The sequence below is a fragment of the Sinocyclocheilus grahami genome, unplaced genomic scaffold (genome assembly GCF_001515645.1).
Source record: "Sinocyclocheilus grahami isolate Dianchi unplaced genomic scaffold, SAMN03320097.WGS_v1.1 scaffold1499.1, whole genome shotgun sequence".
Classification (NCBI taxonomy): Eukaryota; Metazoa; Chordata; class Actinopteri; order Cypriniformes; family Cyprinidae; genus Sinocyclocheilus; species Sinocyclocheilus grahami.
The window spans coordinates 116,464-129,495 of NW_015506678.1; the positions used below are offsets into that span (position 1 = coordinate 116,464).

Consider the following 13,032-nt stretch of genomic DNA (forward strand, 5'->3'; position numbering starts at 1 on the left):
CACTCACACACACACTCACACACACTCTCACACACTCACACTCTCACACACTCACACACACTCTCACACACTCACACACTCACACACTCACACACACTCTCACACTCTCACACTCTCACACTCTCACACTCACTCACTCACTCACACACAGGCTGGTTGATTATGTGTGTGTATGTGGGAGATGTGGCTGGGTTTCAAGAGACGGATGGAGGTCTGGCACTGTAACGCTGGAATGCACTGCCAAAGTGACTCTTTATGACAAACATCAGCGCAGAGAGAGTAACGGCTCTGGGTTCAGGCCATGTTTAAGAGTGTGAGTGATGAAGAACTCTAATGAGCAAACAAACCACACCGGCTCAAACACGGAGCGATGCCACCGCACACATCCACGAAAAACACGCCAATGCCGCGCAACTGCAGGACATTTACAATGCACAGCAATAAATGATGCTCAGATAAGTGTCTTGTCTTGTTTCAATAAACTAACAAGTTAAAAATGTTTTCTCTGTAAAATAATGAGTGTTTCCGGACAGGTTTCCCTCATCTCCTGTTGGTCAGTAAACAGAAAGTCCCACTCCAAACTCAAACAAACAATCGCACACTGAAAAGAATCCTGTTTATTAACATGCATCCCACTTAATATATGTAATAATCCTTAAAACAAGAGACGTGGCACTGTGTTTCCACTGATCGTGTGTTTAATATGAGTGTCTGACGGATCCAAGCACTTTTTAACTAAAAAAAATAACAATCACTGAAAACAATCTGAAGTTAAATTAAAATTAAGTACATTCTGATTAAACTTTTTTCTAAACTGGAAATCCTGTTTATTAACATGCATCCCACTTAATATATGTAATAATCCTTAAAACAAGAGACGTGGCACTGTGTTTCCACTGATCGTGTGTTTAATACGAGTGTCTGACGGATCCAAGCACTTTTTAACTAAAAAAAATAACAATCACTGAAAACAATCTGAAGTTAAATTAAAATTAAGTACATTCTGATTAAACTTTTTTCTAAACTGGAAGTAAAACAAGACTAAAAGCGTATTAAGAAGTCACTTTTGCAATGAATGTCTTACTGTATACCTCTGAATTAAGGTATGAGGCTAAATCAGCAAAAAATCATGAGATTATAATAGTTGTGTATAATAATTAATCTGTTTATTAACATGCATCGTACTTAGACGCAGCACTGAGTTTCCACTGATTGTGTGTTTAATACGAGTTAATTTGGTCTCACTGGACTGACTGATTTCATGCTGAACTTGTTTATAATTAAAACCAGTGAAGTGCAGTGAGACAAAATGAACTCATATTAAACAAACAAAAGTAAAAAGTGAAAATAATATTACTATCATATGCTGTGCAATGTTAAGCAATTTGGTTAATTTGGTTAAATGATTTGCAGATTATTTTACAAAAAAAAAGTTATATAAGACTAAATAAAGCATTTTAGCAGTGAATGTCTTACTGTATACTCTTAAAGGGGTCATATGATGCTATTTTAAAGATCATTATTTTTTTGAGACTTTAGTCTTTGCAACTTCAGGGATCTTATCTATGCACAATCAGCTTGTAACACTCCAAAGAGAAAGAACAACTTGAAATCGCATCATATGACCCCTTTAATTAATGCAACATTCAAAATTATTACAAACATCATCACCAATCATATTATAATAATTATGTCTACTGACAGTCCTAAATAAATATATAGTTATTTACACATTAATAATAATACATTTTTCTATTTGTATTCCTTGGGAACTAGCTGAAGTGAAATAAGTTTAAGCGTTGTAATATTTCCTTTCATCTCAGTCAACATGTATTTACAAAAAATGTTTTTATTGTTTTAGTTCCAGTTAACTATAATAATCCTATATACTGTATATTCATGCCAATCCCAATCCCAGCAGAATAAACCTACTAAACTGCTTATATTTACAAATACCACAAACACTTGAATGCAGCATGAGATCTGACGCTTGCACTCTGGTGACATCAGGAATCTCAGCGCTGGACTGAATCTGAACAAACACACAGAGAGATCAATACTTCACCCAGACCGAGAGCAACAAGCAAACATGAGGCGCTGAAGCTCTGTGTTTGACTGGAGAAGCACTGCGGCTGAACGTCTCTGAAGCCCCGTCATCTACAAGTGACTCATTTCTGACCGGATCACATCAACAGACTCCAAACTGAAGCAGCACTATTTATCCTCACTATCTGCACGAGTGCGAGTCGGAGTGCAGATGTGAATCACTCTAGTAAACACGGTAAAGAGACGCAGACGGACCGTCTGGAGAAGAACAAACACGCGCCGCAGACGGGAATACTAATCAAATACTTCAGCACTTTAATATGGCAACAATAACTCTTCAGCATGTAGATTTTGGACCTTTATGCTTTACAGATTCATAAAACATGATGAAAGCGTCTGAAGCAGCGCTGCAAAACGATTAGTCGCGATTAATCGATTCAAAATAAAAGTTTGTTTGCATACTATTATGTGTGTGTACCGTGTATATTTATTATGTATATATAAATACACACACATATATGTATATATTTTAAAATATATATTTGTTTGTAAACACTTGTATATAAATTATATTATATATAAATATAAATATTTTACATATACATCTAACATATTTTTCCTTAATATATACATGCATGTGTGTGTGTATTTATATATACACATGATAAATATACACGGTACACACACATATAGTATGCAAACAAACTTTTATTTAGAATCGATTAATCGCGACTAATCGTTTTGCAGCGCTAGTCTGAAGAAAGAGAAAAAGCCCAGCAGAATAGAAGTGTGCAATATTGACAAAAAATAATATCTTGATATTTTCTGGGATTTTATTGATAACGATAATCAGATGATGTTTTGCTGAGTGTGTTATTGTGCTGATATCTTACGGACTGCGGTGGACAGCTGACTCCTAAAGTGTTTATATTCTTCATATTCTGTGTGCTGGTCAGTTCACACTGAGAGAAATTAATCTTTTCCAATAAGTTTAAATTGATTTTTACATTTTATGGGCATTTTTACCTTTATAAAGCCATTTTTTCTAAAAGTGTCCATTATCTTTTGAGTCAATTTCTCAGATGTAATCAGTGAATCAGAGTAATAAGAGATTTGGGCTGTTAGCAAGCAAATGAAATCAGCATCAATGAAATGCATCTTTGCAGCGCAGAGGAAACACAGAAGCTGCGTCTGAAGTGATATTTAGATGTGTTTACACACTGATTAATGCAGGACATGAATGTGTTTAACCTGCGGTCATACATGCAGAAATACTGCTTTGATATATTAAACATAAAACACTGAATACTGATATTTGAAATTAGTTAAATAATAAAAAGATACTTTAAATGTGAAATTAAATCCGCCAGCAGGTGGCAGCACGTCACTGTTAATAAGTGAGTCATTCAAACGAATCATTTAAATGGTTGATTCATTCAGGAACGAATCACCGTCGTGTTGCTCAGAGACACAAAACAGTGCTGTGGCTGTGTTTGGGATTATTTCTGTTGGAGAAATAGAGCAAAAAACAGGAAATATGGCGTCTCTTAATTAACTTCTTGTTTATTGAACTGCTGTATAAAATCAATGTCACATTTGAAATCATGGTAATTTTTGGAGAAAAAGAGCACTCTTTGTGTGAAATTGATTAACTATATCAAGTGGTATGCACATACCCCATATCTTGAATTTGTGATGAATCTAAATGAATTTTAATAAACTGAATCACGCAGTGAAGTCTAGACTTCACGTAATGTATGCGTGTGCTCTGTAGGTGTTTTGTTCGGTTTTTGCAAAATACTGGATAATGTAAAATCGCACATCCTTAAAATAACAATTACAGTATTACCGCAGACGATATATATCACACACCTCTACAGCAGAACATCTCAATGCCGAAGAGCCGCAGACTCACCTTGGTTTCTCCCAGACTCTCGGATTCGGACACCTGGTATGTGAGGTCGGTCTCCTCGAAGCCCGTGGCGCTCATGCGCTGGTCCGTGGACGGGTCGGAGCGCGGCGGAGAGTCCGGGGAGTTCAGGCAGGTTTGGATCAGAGCTTTGCCCGTCTCGCTGGTGATCATGGGCTGCAGCTTACGCGTGGCGAACGTGTAGACGTGCCCTGTCTCGCTGGCCACCAGCAGCAGGACCTGAGTTCCCGTGAGCGTGGAGAGCTCGTACGCCTTCAGAGACACACACACATAGAACCACAATCAAACTTTGCCATCCCAGATCAGGATGAGTTTGTTTCTTCATCAGATTTGGAGGAATGTAGCATTGCATCAGTGTCTCACTGCAAGCGAATGGGTGCCGTCAGAATGAGAGTCCAAACAGCTGATAAAAACATCACAATAATCCACAGCACTCCAGTCCATCAGTTAACATCTGGAGAAGACAAAAGCTGAAACACATCCAGCATTAAGATGATTTTAGAGAGTCTATAATCCATAATAACGCTTCCTCCAGTGAGTCAGTGTTCTGGTGTGAATCAGGAGAGAAATCTGCAGATCAAGCAGCGTTTAAACAGCTCTAAACACATATCTAGCTGGATTTTAATGTGAGAGACAACAGCAGATGCACTTTTTCACATTAGTATGGATTGTGAACTCGTATTTGAGTTAAAAATGTCTTAATGCTGGATTTGTCTCAGCTTTTGTCTTCTCCAGACGTTAACTGATGGACTGAATTTAGTTTGCATTATTGAAACATTATTTTCCCGTTTAATCACTGCAAAGCTGGTTTGACATGATCTGTATTTAACAAAGCGCTTCAGAAATAAAGGTGACTTGACAGACTTTATTTCAGAGGAGGATAACAGTGTTAATGTGCCAAAGAGTTCCAGAAATCGTTTATGCGTCGAGACGAACTGAACTGAATGTTTTCAGCTGGATTTTGATGTGAGAGACAACAGCAGATGCACTTTTTCACATTATTATGGATTGTGAACTCGTATTTGAGTTAAAAATGTCTTAATGCTGGATTTGTCTCAGCTTTTGTCTTCTCCAGACGTTAACTGATGGACTGAATTTAGTTTGCATTATTGAAACATTATTTTCCCGTTTAATCACTGCAAAGCTGGTTTGACATGATCTGTATTTAACAAAGCGCTTCAGAAATAAAGGTGACTTGACAGACTTTATTTCAGAGGAGGATAACAGTGTCAATGTGCCAAAGAGTTCCAGAAATCGTTTATGCGTCGAGACGAACTGAACTGAATGTTTTCGCTCCTCAGCCGTTCGTTCTGGAGACATCAGTGTTTACTAACAGATAACAGCTGAAACCATGTGAGATAAGACTCTATTAATAGAGCCGCTGGTCAGCGTGAGACTGATCGAGCTGGACTAGAGAGACTGACCAACACAGCAGCTGCAGTAACTTGCTCATCAGGGTATCAATGATGACCTTTACTAATCATCAGATATACCATACGATGCATAATAATATCAAATACACAGGGTTTAATGAGTTCTAGGATGTGTTTGAGCACAGATGTTGTTATAAGGGACTCAGAACCAGAGCAAAGACTATGAGAGTAAAGCGAGAGGAACTTAGTGAAACAGCATCGTCTCTCTTCAGCTGTCGGGTCAGGAATGAAACGATCTCCATCGGTTCTGAAGAACAAAGCATCACGTGCTCAAGCCGTCTGCGAGCATCTCGAGAAACCCAAACACCTTCTGCTGAATCATTTCCAAGCTGCTTCCCGTGAATGTGCGAGACTTCTGATTCATTCGGTAAAGAACCAAGACGGAAAACAAACTCGCTGCACTACAAACCAGAGTGTTTATGATTATGATAACGAATTAAAATAACAAATACCAATTTCCAATACCAAGCTGCATAGACCTGCTAAAATAACTGGAAGTGAAACCAAATGAGCCACAAACACTTACGTCACAAACTGAAACTAATTTACTCTTTCTCAGTTTGATCATGTTTTTTTATTTAATACTTTCGTGAAAACTTAAACTGTTCTTCTGAGAGAAGATGCTTTGATTACTGAGCAGTTAAAAAAAAGAGTTATAGAAGTTTTTATTATTATGAAAAATGGGCAAAAACTGTTTTCAAGTAAGATTTTGTTTGGGCGCAGTACCAAATGTTTCCACTAGATGAAATATATAAAGATATAAAGTCATGTTTTATGATCATTTATTAACATTTATTAGAGAAACATTTGTTGTACTGCAAACCAAGACAAAACTTCTGAGTATACACTGATAAAAATGATTTTGTAGTGAAGTAAATGCTACAGAAAAACAAATGTAATTTCTACACTAAATAATTTAGTTCAGGCAGGAATTTAAAAAATGGAGTAAATTCTATATTAATACTCAAATTAAGAGTGTAGAAATTAAAGTTTGAACTTACAGGTACTTGGAATTGTTTGTTATGTTAACAAGGATTCTTTAAGTAAATATCAAAGTTATGATCAGTGTTGTAGCACTGGGGAGTGAATAATTAATAAGAGTACATTTTTCACCGTTTTTGAGTTGTATTTACACTGTTTTATGGACGCTTTTGTGACATCTGGAGTTCATTCTCTACTCAAAATGACCCATTCTTACTCAAACACTGTCATCTGATTGTTACCTTTTGTTAATTGTATAATAAATAAAAAGAAATCGATAGAATACAAAAAGATTAGAAAAGCTAGTGTTAGTTTTTTTGTCAAAAAAAAAGTCTAAAAGGGAAAAAAAAAAGAAAAAAAAGAATAGAATTAGAATAGAGAGTGCTAGAGTTAGAGGGTCAAATAAAGATGTTTGTAAGTGAACCACGTGCTTTAATAGCATGATTTTTTTTTCAGTGCTATATTGTTTGAGTAACCGTGACGGTGTGAGATTTACTTGAGTATTGCAGAGTTAACATAAAAATAACGAAGTAGAAATTACTCATCAAACTCTAACTGGCCGTGTTACATTTATTTATTTCCTTTGCTAATCTTACATAACTTAGTTGAGTAGATTTTACTTGATTCCACACGTAAAGTTTCCTTTAAAAATGTGTGCAAAAACTCTATTTGAAATGAGTGTAATTGAGTGTTCTGCAGTGCGCAGGGCTTTTCTCAGCAGAACACTGAGCTGAACTCTCCCGCGAGGCGTAAAGAGCAGCAGAAGAGCTCGTCTCAGCATCAGCTCTGCGTTTGCTCAGCTGTCGAGGACGGCTACAGATAACATAACATCCAGCATGTGTCGAGTGAAAGCACATTTGTCTGAGCTTTACGACCCACAGGGACGCCTTTTGCCCAAAACCAGCCTCTAAAGCAGGACTTCACCGATGACTGGACATCACAGAATGGAATGATCTCTAGAACTCGCTGGAGGGAAATTAACTTTTACTCTTAAAAAAACTAAATAAAAAAAAACACCACAAAATGATCAATTGTTCAGGGCCCCTGTGCGCGTCAGATAACGGCTGGCGTCAGGTTCAGAAAAGCTCTCATTCCTCCGCTTTCTCAAACCGTAATAAACGGAAGAATTCCCTTCCCACGGCAAGACTATCAGCGCTCTCCTTCCAATCAATCTGCATCAGTGTCTCAGCAGTGGATGCTCTGCAGTGAATGGGTGCCGTCAGAATGAGAGTCCAAACAGCTGATAAAAACATCACAATAATCCACAAGTAATCCACAGCACTCCAGTCCATCAGTTAACATCTGGAGAAGACAAAAACTTTAAAGTGTACAGCTGTTTAGAGCTGTTTAAACGCTGCTTGATCTGTGAGAACACTTTTTCACTGGAGGAAGCGTTATTATGGATTATAGACTCTCTAAAAGCGTCTTAATGCTGGATGTGTTTCAGCTTTTGTCTTCTCCAGATGTTAACTGATGGACTGGAGTGCTGTGGATTATTGTGATGTTTTTATCAGCTGTTTGGACTCTCATTCTGACGGCACCCATTCACTGCAGAGCACCCATTGCTGAGACACTGATGCAGTGCTACATTTCTACAAACCTGATGAAGAAACAAACTCATCCTGATCTGGGATGGACAGAGAGTGAGCAGATTTACATTTTTGAGTGAACTATTCCTTTAAAGTGATAGTTCACTCAAAAAATGAACATCTTGTTATCATTTTCTCTTGTTGTGGAATTCAAAAAGGAGATGTTGGACGTAATGTTCATGCTGCTCTTCCACCATCAAAATCCATTTACAGTAAATATAAAAGCACTTGTTATGCTTCGTGATCTATATTCTGTACGCATATGATATTATATGAAATGAAACTTGGTGCACGAGTCATATGGACTATGTTTTTGCGGTCATGGTCATTATGAATAAAAAAGAGCTGCATAAAGATTTTTTTGAAATAGTTATTTTGTGCTTCACGGGAAAAAAAGGCAAGTTTGGAACGACATGGAAGGCGAGCAAACAATCAGAGAATTTGTGGTGAACTGTTGCTTTAAAAGATTTCCAAGCATCTTCTCAGCTGTGACGGTCTCTTCCAAACAAAGCACCTACACTCAGTTAGTGGAGTGTTTAGGCGGCCTGAGGTTTGTGCAGCACCAGAGCTGTGTCTGTAATAGAGCATGCCAGTTGCTCGTTCTATTTAAAGCTCACAGTCCGTCGCATCTGTTGTGACTTCAGATCACCTCCCGAAGCACGGGACACGTGACACCACAGAGACTTCACGAGCCGAGGAGCCCACTGCTCCAGATACTCCTGGAGACCTGACACCTTGCTTCCTCTAACAGGAGTAAAACCTCCTAAAACCAGCTCTAAAACCAGTGTGGAGCAGCTCTGAAGATTGAGAAACCTCTGCATATTGAGAACTTTTTAGGTGCCCAAACCTGGCCCTGGGGGCCCATGATGACCTTTGCTTTGGCCCACCATCCCATCAAAATAAATAAATAAAAAGAATAAAAAATGTATTAATTAAAATAATTAATTACAGAAAATAAATACAATTTATTAATTAAAAATAATTAATTACAGAAAATAAATACAATTTATTAATTAAAAATAATTAATTACAGAAAATAAATACAATTTATTAATTAAAAATAATTAATTACAGAAAATAAATAAATTTATTAATTAAACATTAATTTTGTACAAAAAGTAAGAAAAATCCAATTTAAGCATCTTTGTTACATTTTAATAACCGAATATAATGCAACATTTAGTTTTGTACACTGGCCTCAATCAAGGAAAAAAAATGTATTAATTAAAATAATTAATTACAGAAAATAAATACAATTTATTAATTAAAAATAATTAATTACAGAAAATAAATAAATGTATTAATTAAACATTAATTTTGTACAAAAAGTAAGAAAAATCCAATTTAAGCATCTTTGTTACATTTTAATAACCGAATATAATGCAACATTTAGTTTTGTACACTGGCCTCAATCAAGTTATATTTAGTCTCTGCGTTCAGAAGTGTTCGCTCCAGGAGAAGCAACTGATGGGTGTTACCTTCCTTCTCCTGTATTTTACTTCTTGATGCACTTTGTATTTAAGCTTTCTATAACTGCTTATCCTATTCAGTTACGCAGTTCTCTAGCAGGACTCGAACCTGCAGACTTTCAGTAATCAGCCATGCCCTTTAACACCACTTTAGTGCCTGTCTGAATGATCTGCTGGTTCTGCGTGAGAGTTTCTCACCTTCTTCATGATGCCCGTCTTCCTCTTGCTGAAGGTCGTGTACCGGCGCAGTTTGTTGTCTATAAACTCCATCTTTATCTTCACTCTGCCGCGGGTCTTCTTGCCCGGTTTCGCTCCGGCCGCTCCACCCGCGAGCGCCGCGGAGGGCAAGCCGGCCTCAGGTCCCACCATCGCGGCTTCCATCTCCGCTCTCTCCCGCTTGACGCCGCCTCCCCTCCGGTTGTCCCCGACTGACCCCATGAGCTCGTCCTCATCGCCGGAGTCAGAGTCCGCGTCGGAGCCGCTGCACAGGTGCGGGGGTCCCTCTTTATCCGGCTCGAACCTCCCTGGGATCCCGAGCCCCATCGGCCCCAGCCCCCGGGCGAACCCCGCGCGGACCCCGGCGCCCAGCACCACCGCGCCGTGGCCTGCGCTCTTCCCCGCCGCTGACCCGCTTCCACTCAGAGCCGCGGCGCTCTGGCTGGATAACATCCTAGAAACCGGAGAGAACGATCCGTATGGCGGCGGAGCGCTGGAGCGACAGTCGGTGAGAGAGCGAGATCCGAAGCGGCGCTCATACACCAGCAGAGTCCGCGAGAAACTTTGAGAAGTGATGCTGAACCTGAGCGCCTCCAGCCGGCTTCACTCCCGCTTCACCTCCCCCTGGAGCTCCGCGAGCGACGCGCTTCCTCTAAAAGGATCCTTCCGCCGCGTCATCTAGTGCGCAGCGAACGCGTCAAATCAGCGCTCTTCTCTTTTAACGCGCCGCGAACGCCTCAGCTCCGCGTCCCGCCGCTGACAGCTGTCAGTCACCACGTTTACGTGACGCTTCGCAACGCCGGCGCGGAGGGATCTATACACGGCGGATCTACTTTCCTCCATATAAAGAGATAAGCTGTTTCCTTTTTTGGAGTTCTCGCTCCTTATATGGCGAGTCACAGTCGAGTGCAGCGATTGGCTCGCGCGGGGACGGCCTGCAGCGCGGTTGGCTAAAGCGACATCTCATTTGCATAAATACCAAAACGGTTGCGCTCACCTCACACGTCACACTAGAGGGAGGAGCTTCGCGTATTAATAGATGCGGGATATTAATAACAACAATAGTAAGGTTATTAACGTGATTTATGTAAGTGTGCAAAATACATGATTATTCAACTTTCATAATACTATTAGTTAGTATTAATACAAATATTAATAAAACCACATACTCAAAGAAACACAAATAAACAAACCAAACAATCATTCCATTCCACTGCAACAAGCATTTCTGTAATTCTGTAATTTCATGGCACTACAGCACAAACGTAGTTCCCATAGAAACGGTTATAAAAGCCTCAGACTCAGATGTGAGAGAGGGAGCTGCACATTTCATTGAAATACTTGAATCAAACGCTTCATATCCAAGTATTCTTCACGCGCAGGAATGCTCTAAGGACAGCATGAAGAGAGTTTTGTGTTCAGAGGTGACACACACACACCAGAGCTGCTCTGTGCTGGTTGTTCAGAGGCCACGGATCTCCAGAACCTCACTTCAGTCCTCAAACGACGCCATGCATCAGCGCTTCTCAACCTTATTGACTCCAGTCACAATAATATCAGCTGTAATGCAAAAGTTATTTATTTATTTTCATCTATGGACACTCCTGGTTTCTGTGCATTCAATTTCACGATTTCAGAAGTTTTAGGAGCTGAATGTTCCTCAGGGTTCCTCCGGTTTTAAACCAATGAATTTATCTGAATTTTCCAGTCATTTGTGATCCACTGGATCAGGATTACGTTTTTTTTTTAGCCTGGTAAAACTAGGTTTTGCTCCAAAACACCCCCACAGGACCTGGTTGAGAACCGCTGATCTAATCACAACACATCAACATGACACCTTAAGTTTGAAGTGTAATCTGTGTATCATCTAAGTTTGTCAGGTGTGTTTGAGAAAAACAATCCAGAAGGATTTTGCAGAGACGGACAGTGAACTGGGAATTACAATAATATGTGATTAATCATGGCTTAGAAATGTTCGCTGTCTGAGGCGTTGCATATTTATTTATTACAATAACAGTCACCTGTGAGCACCTCAGAGAAACAAAGATCATATTATCATTAACAACAATCTCTGTCATCACACACACACACACAGGTTAATTAGTGAATTTGTTATCATATTATAGCTTTGTATGTCAATCGCTAACTTCATCGTTAATCTCTGTTTCCCACATACAAGTGACTGAACTCCACTAATGAGACACACATGCACACACACACACATTTGTTTCTGTGAATTGTGGGGACTTTCCAGATATTTTGTCCTCACACTGTAGCATAAACCAGTACACACACATACACTCACACACACACACACACACACACACACACACACACTCGCACACACACATGCACGCACGCACACACACACTCGACTGTATGCACTGCTGATTCCAGTGTGTGACGAGAGCCGCAGACGTGACGGGATTCCAGCATCATGTGTGTGCAGTACCTCCTCCTGTGTCTCTAACCTGATGGATCTGCGATTGTCCTGCGCTGCAGAGGTCAAAGGTCATCCTCGGGGTCCCTGAGGCTCCAGCGAGAGGAAGGAGCTTCTACAGAAGCGTAAACAGATCATTAATGGGACTGAAGCGTGTTTGATCCTGAGCGAGTCTCGAAGCAGACTCTCACGTCTGAAATGTGTGTGATTGAGTCTCTGATCGCAGTCGTGATCCTCTAGACTTTGGTGTCTGCGGGGGAATCTGTCAGAATCTGAAGGATCTCGCTGAACGTGGGCCGTTCTTTAGGGCTGGACGCCCAGCAGTGGCTCATCAGACTGCAGACGTGAGCAGGACAGTTCACTGGAGGAGACAAACGCAGAGTACCTGCCTGGAGACCTGAGACACAGAGAGACATGCATAAGACACACATGAAACACAGAGAGATACACACATGAGACACAGAGAGACACAGAGACACACGACACACAGAGACACACATGAGACACAGAGACACACACATAAGACACACATGAAACAAAGAGAGATACACACATGAGAAAGAGACACACATGAGACACAGAGAGACACAGAGACACACGACACACAGAGACACACAAGACACAGAGAGACAAAGAGACACATGAGACACAGAAACACACATGAGACACACAAGACAGAGAGACACATGAGACACAAAGAGACACATGAGACAGATACACATGAGACACAGAGAGACACGAGACACATGTGAGAAACAGAGAGACACACATGAGACAGAGACACATGAGACACACATGAAAGAGAGACACAGAGAAACACGAGACACACATGAGACACAGAGACACATAAGCCACACACGAGACACAGAGACACATGAGACACACATGAGACAGAGACACACAGGACACACATGTAAGTAAGACACAA

General features: G+C 40.0%; 1 protein-coding gene across 1 annotated transcript in view; it reads right to left on the reverse strand.

The window, feature by feature from the left end:
- The window catches only part of LOC107570739 (serum response factor-like), a 28,084-nt gene extending 17,681 nt beyond the window's left edge, over window positions 1-10,403 (reverse strand). Inside the window, exons 1-2 of the mRNA XM_016256995.1 lie at window positions 9,647-10,403; window positions 3,962-4,228 (exon numbers count right to left, since the gene is read on the reverse strand). Of these exons, the coding sequence (XP_016112481.1) occupies window positions 3,962-4,228; window positions 9,647-10,117 (738 nt within the window). The 5' untranslated portion in view covers window positions 10,118-10,403. The remainder of the gene's footprint in view (window positions 1-3,961; window positions 4,229-9,646) is intronic.
- Between the last annotated feature and the right edge of the window lie 2,629 nt (window positions 10,404-13,032).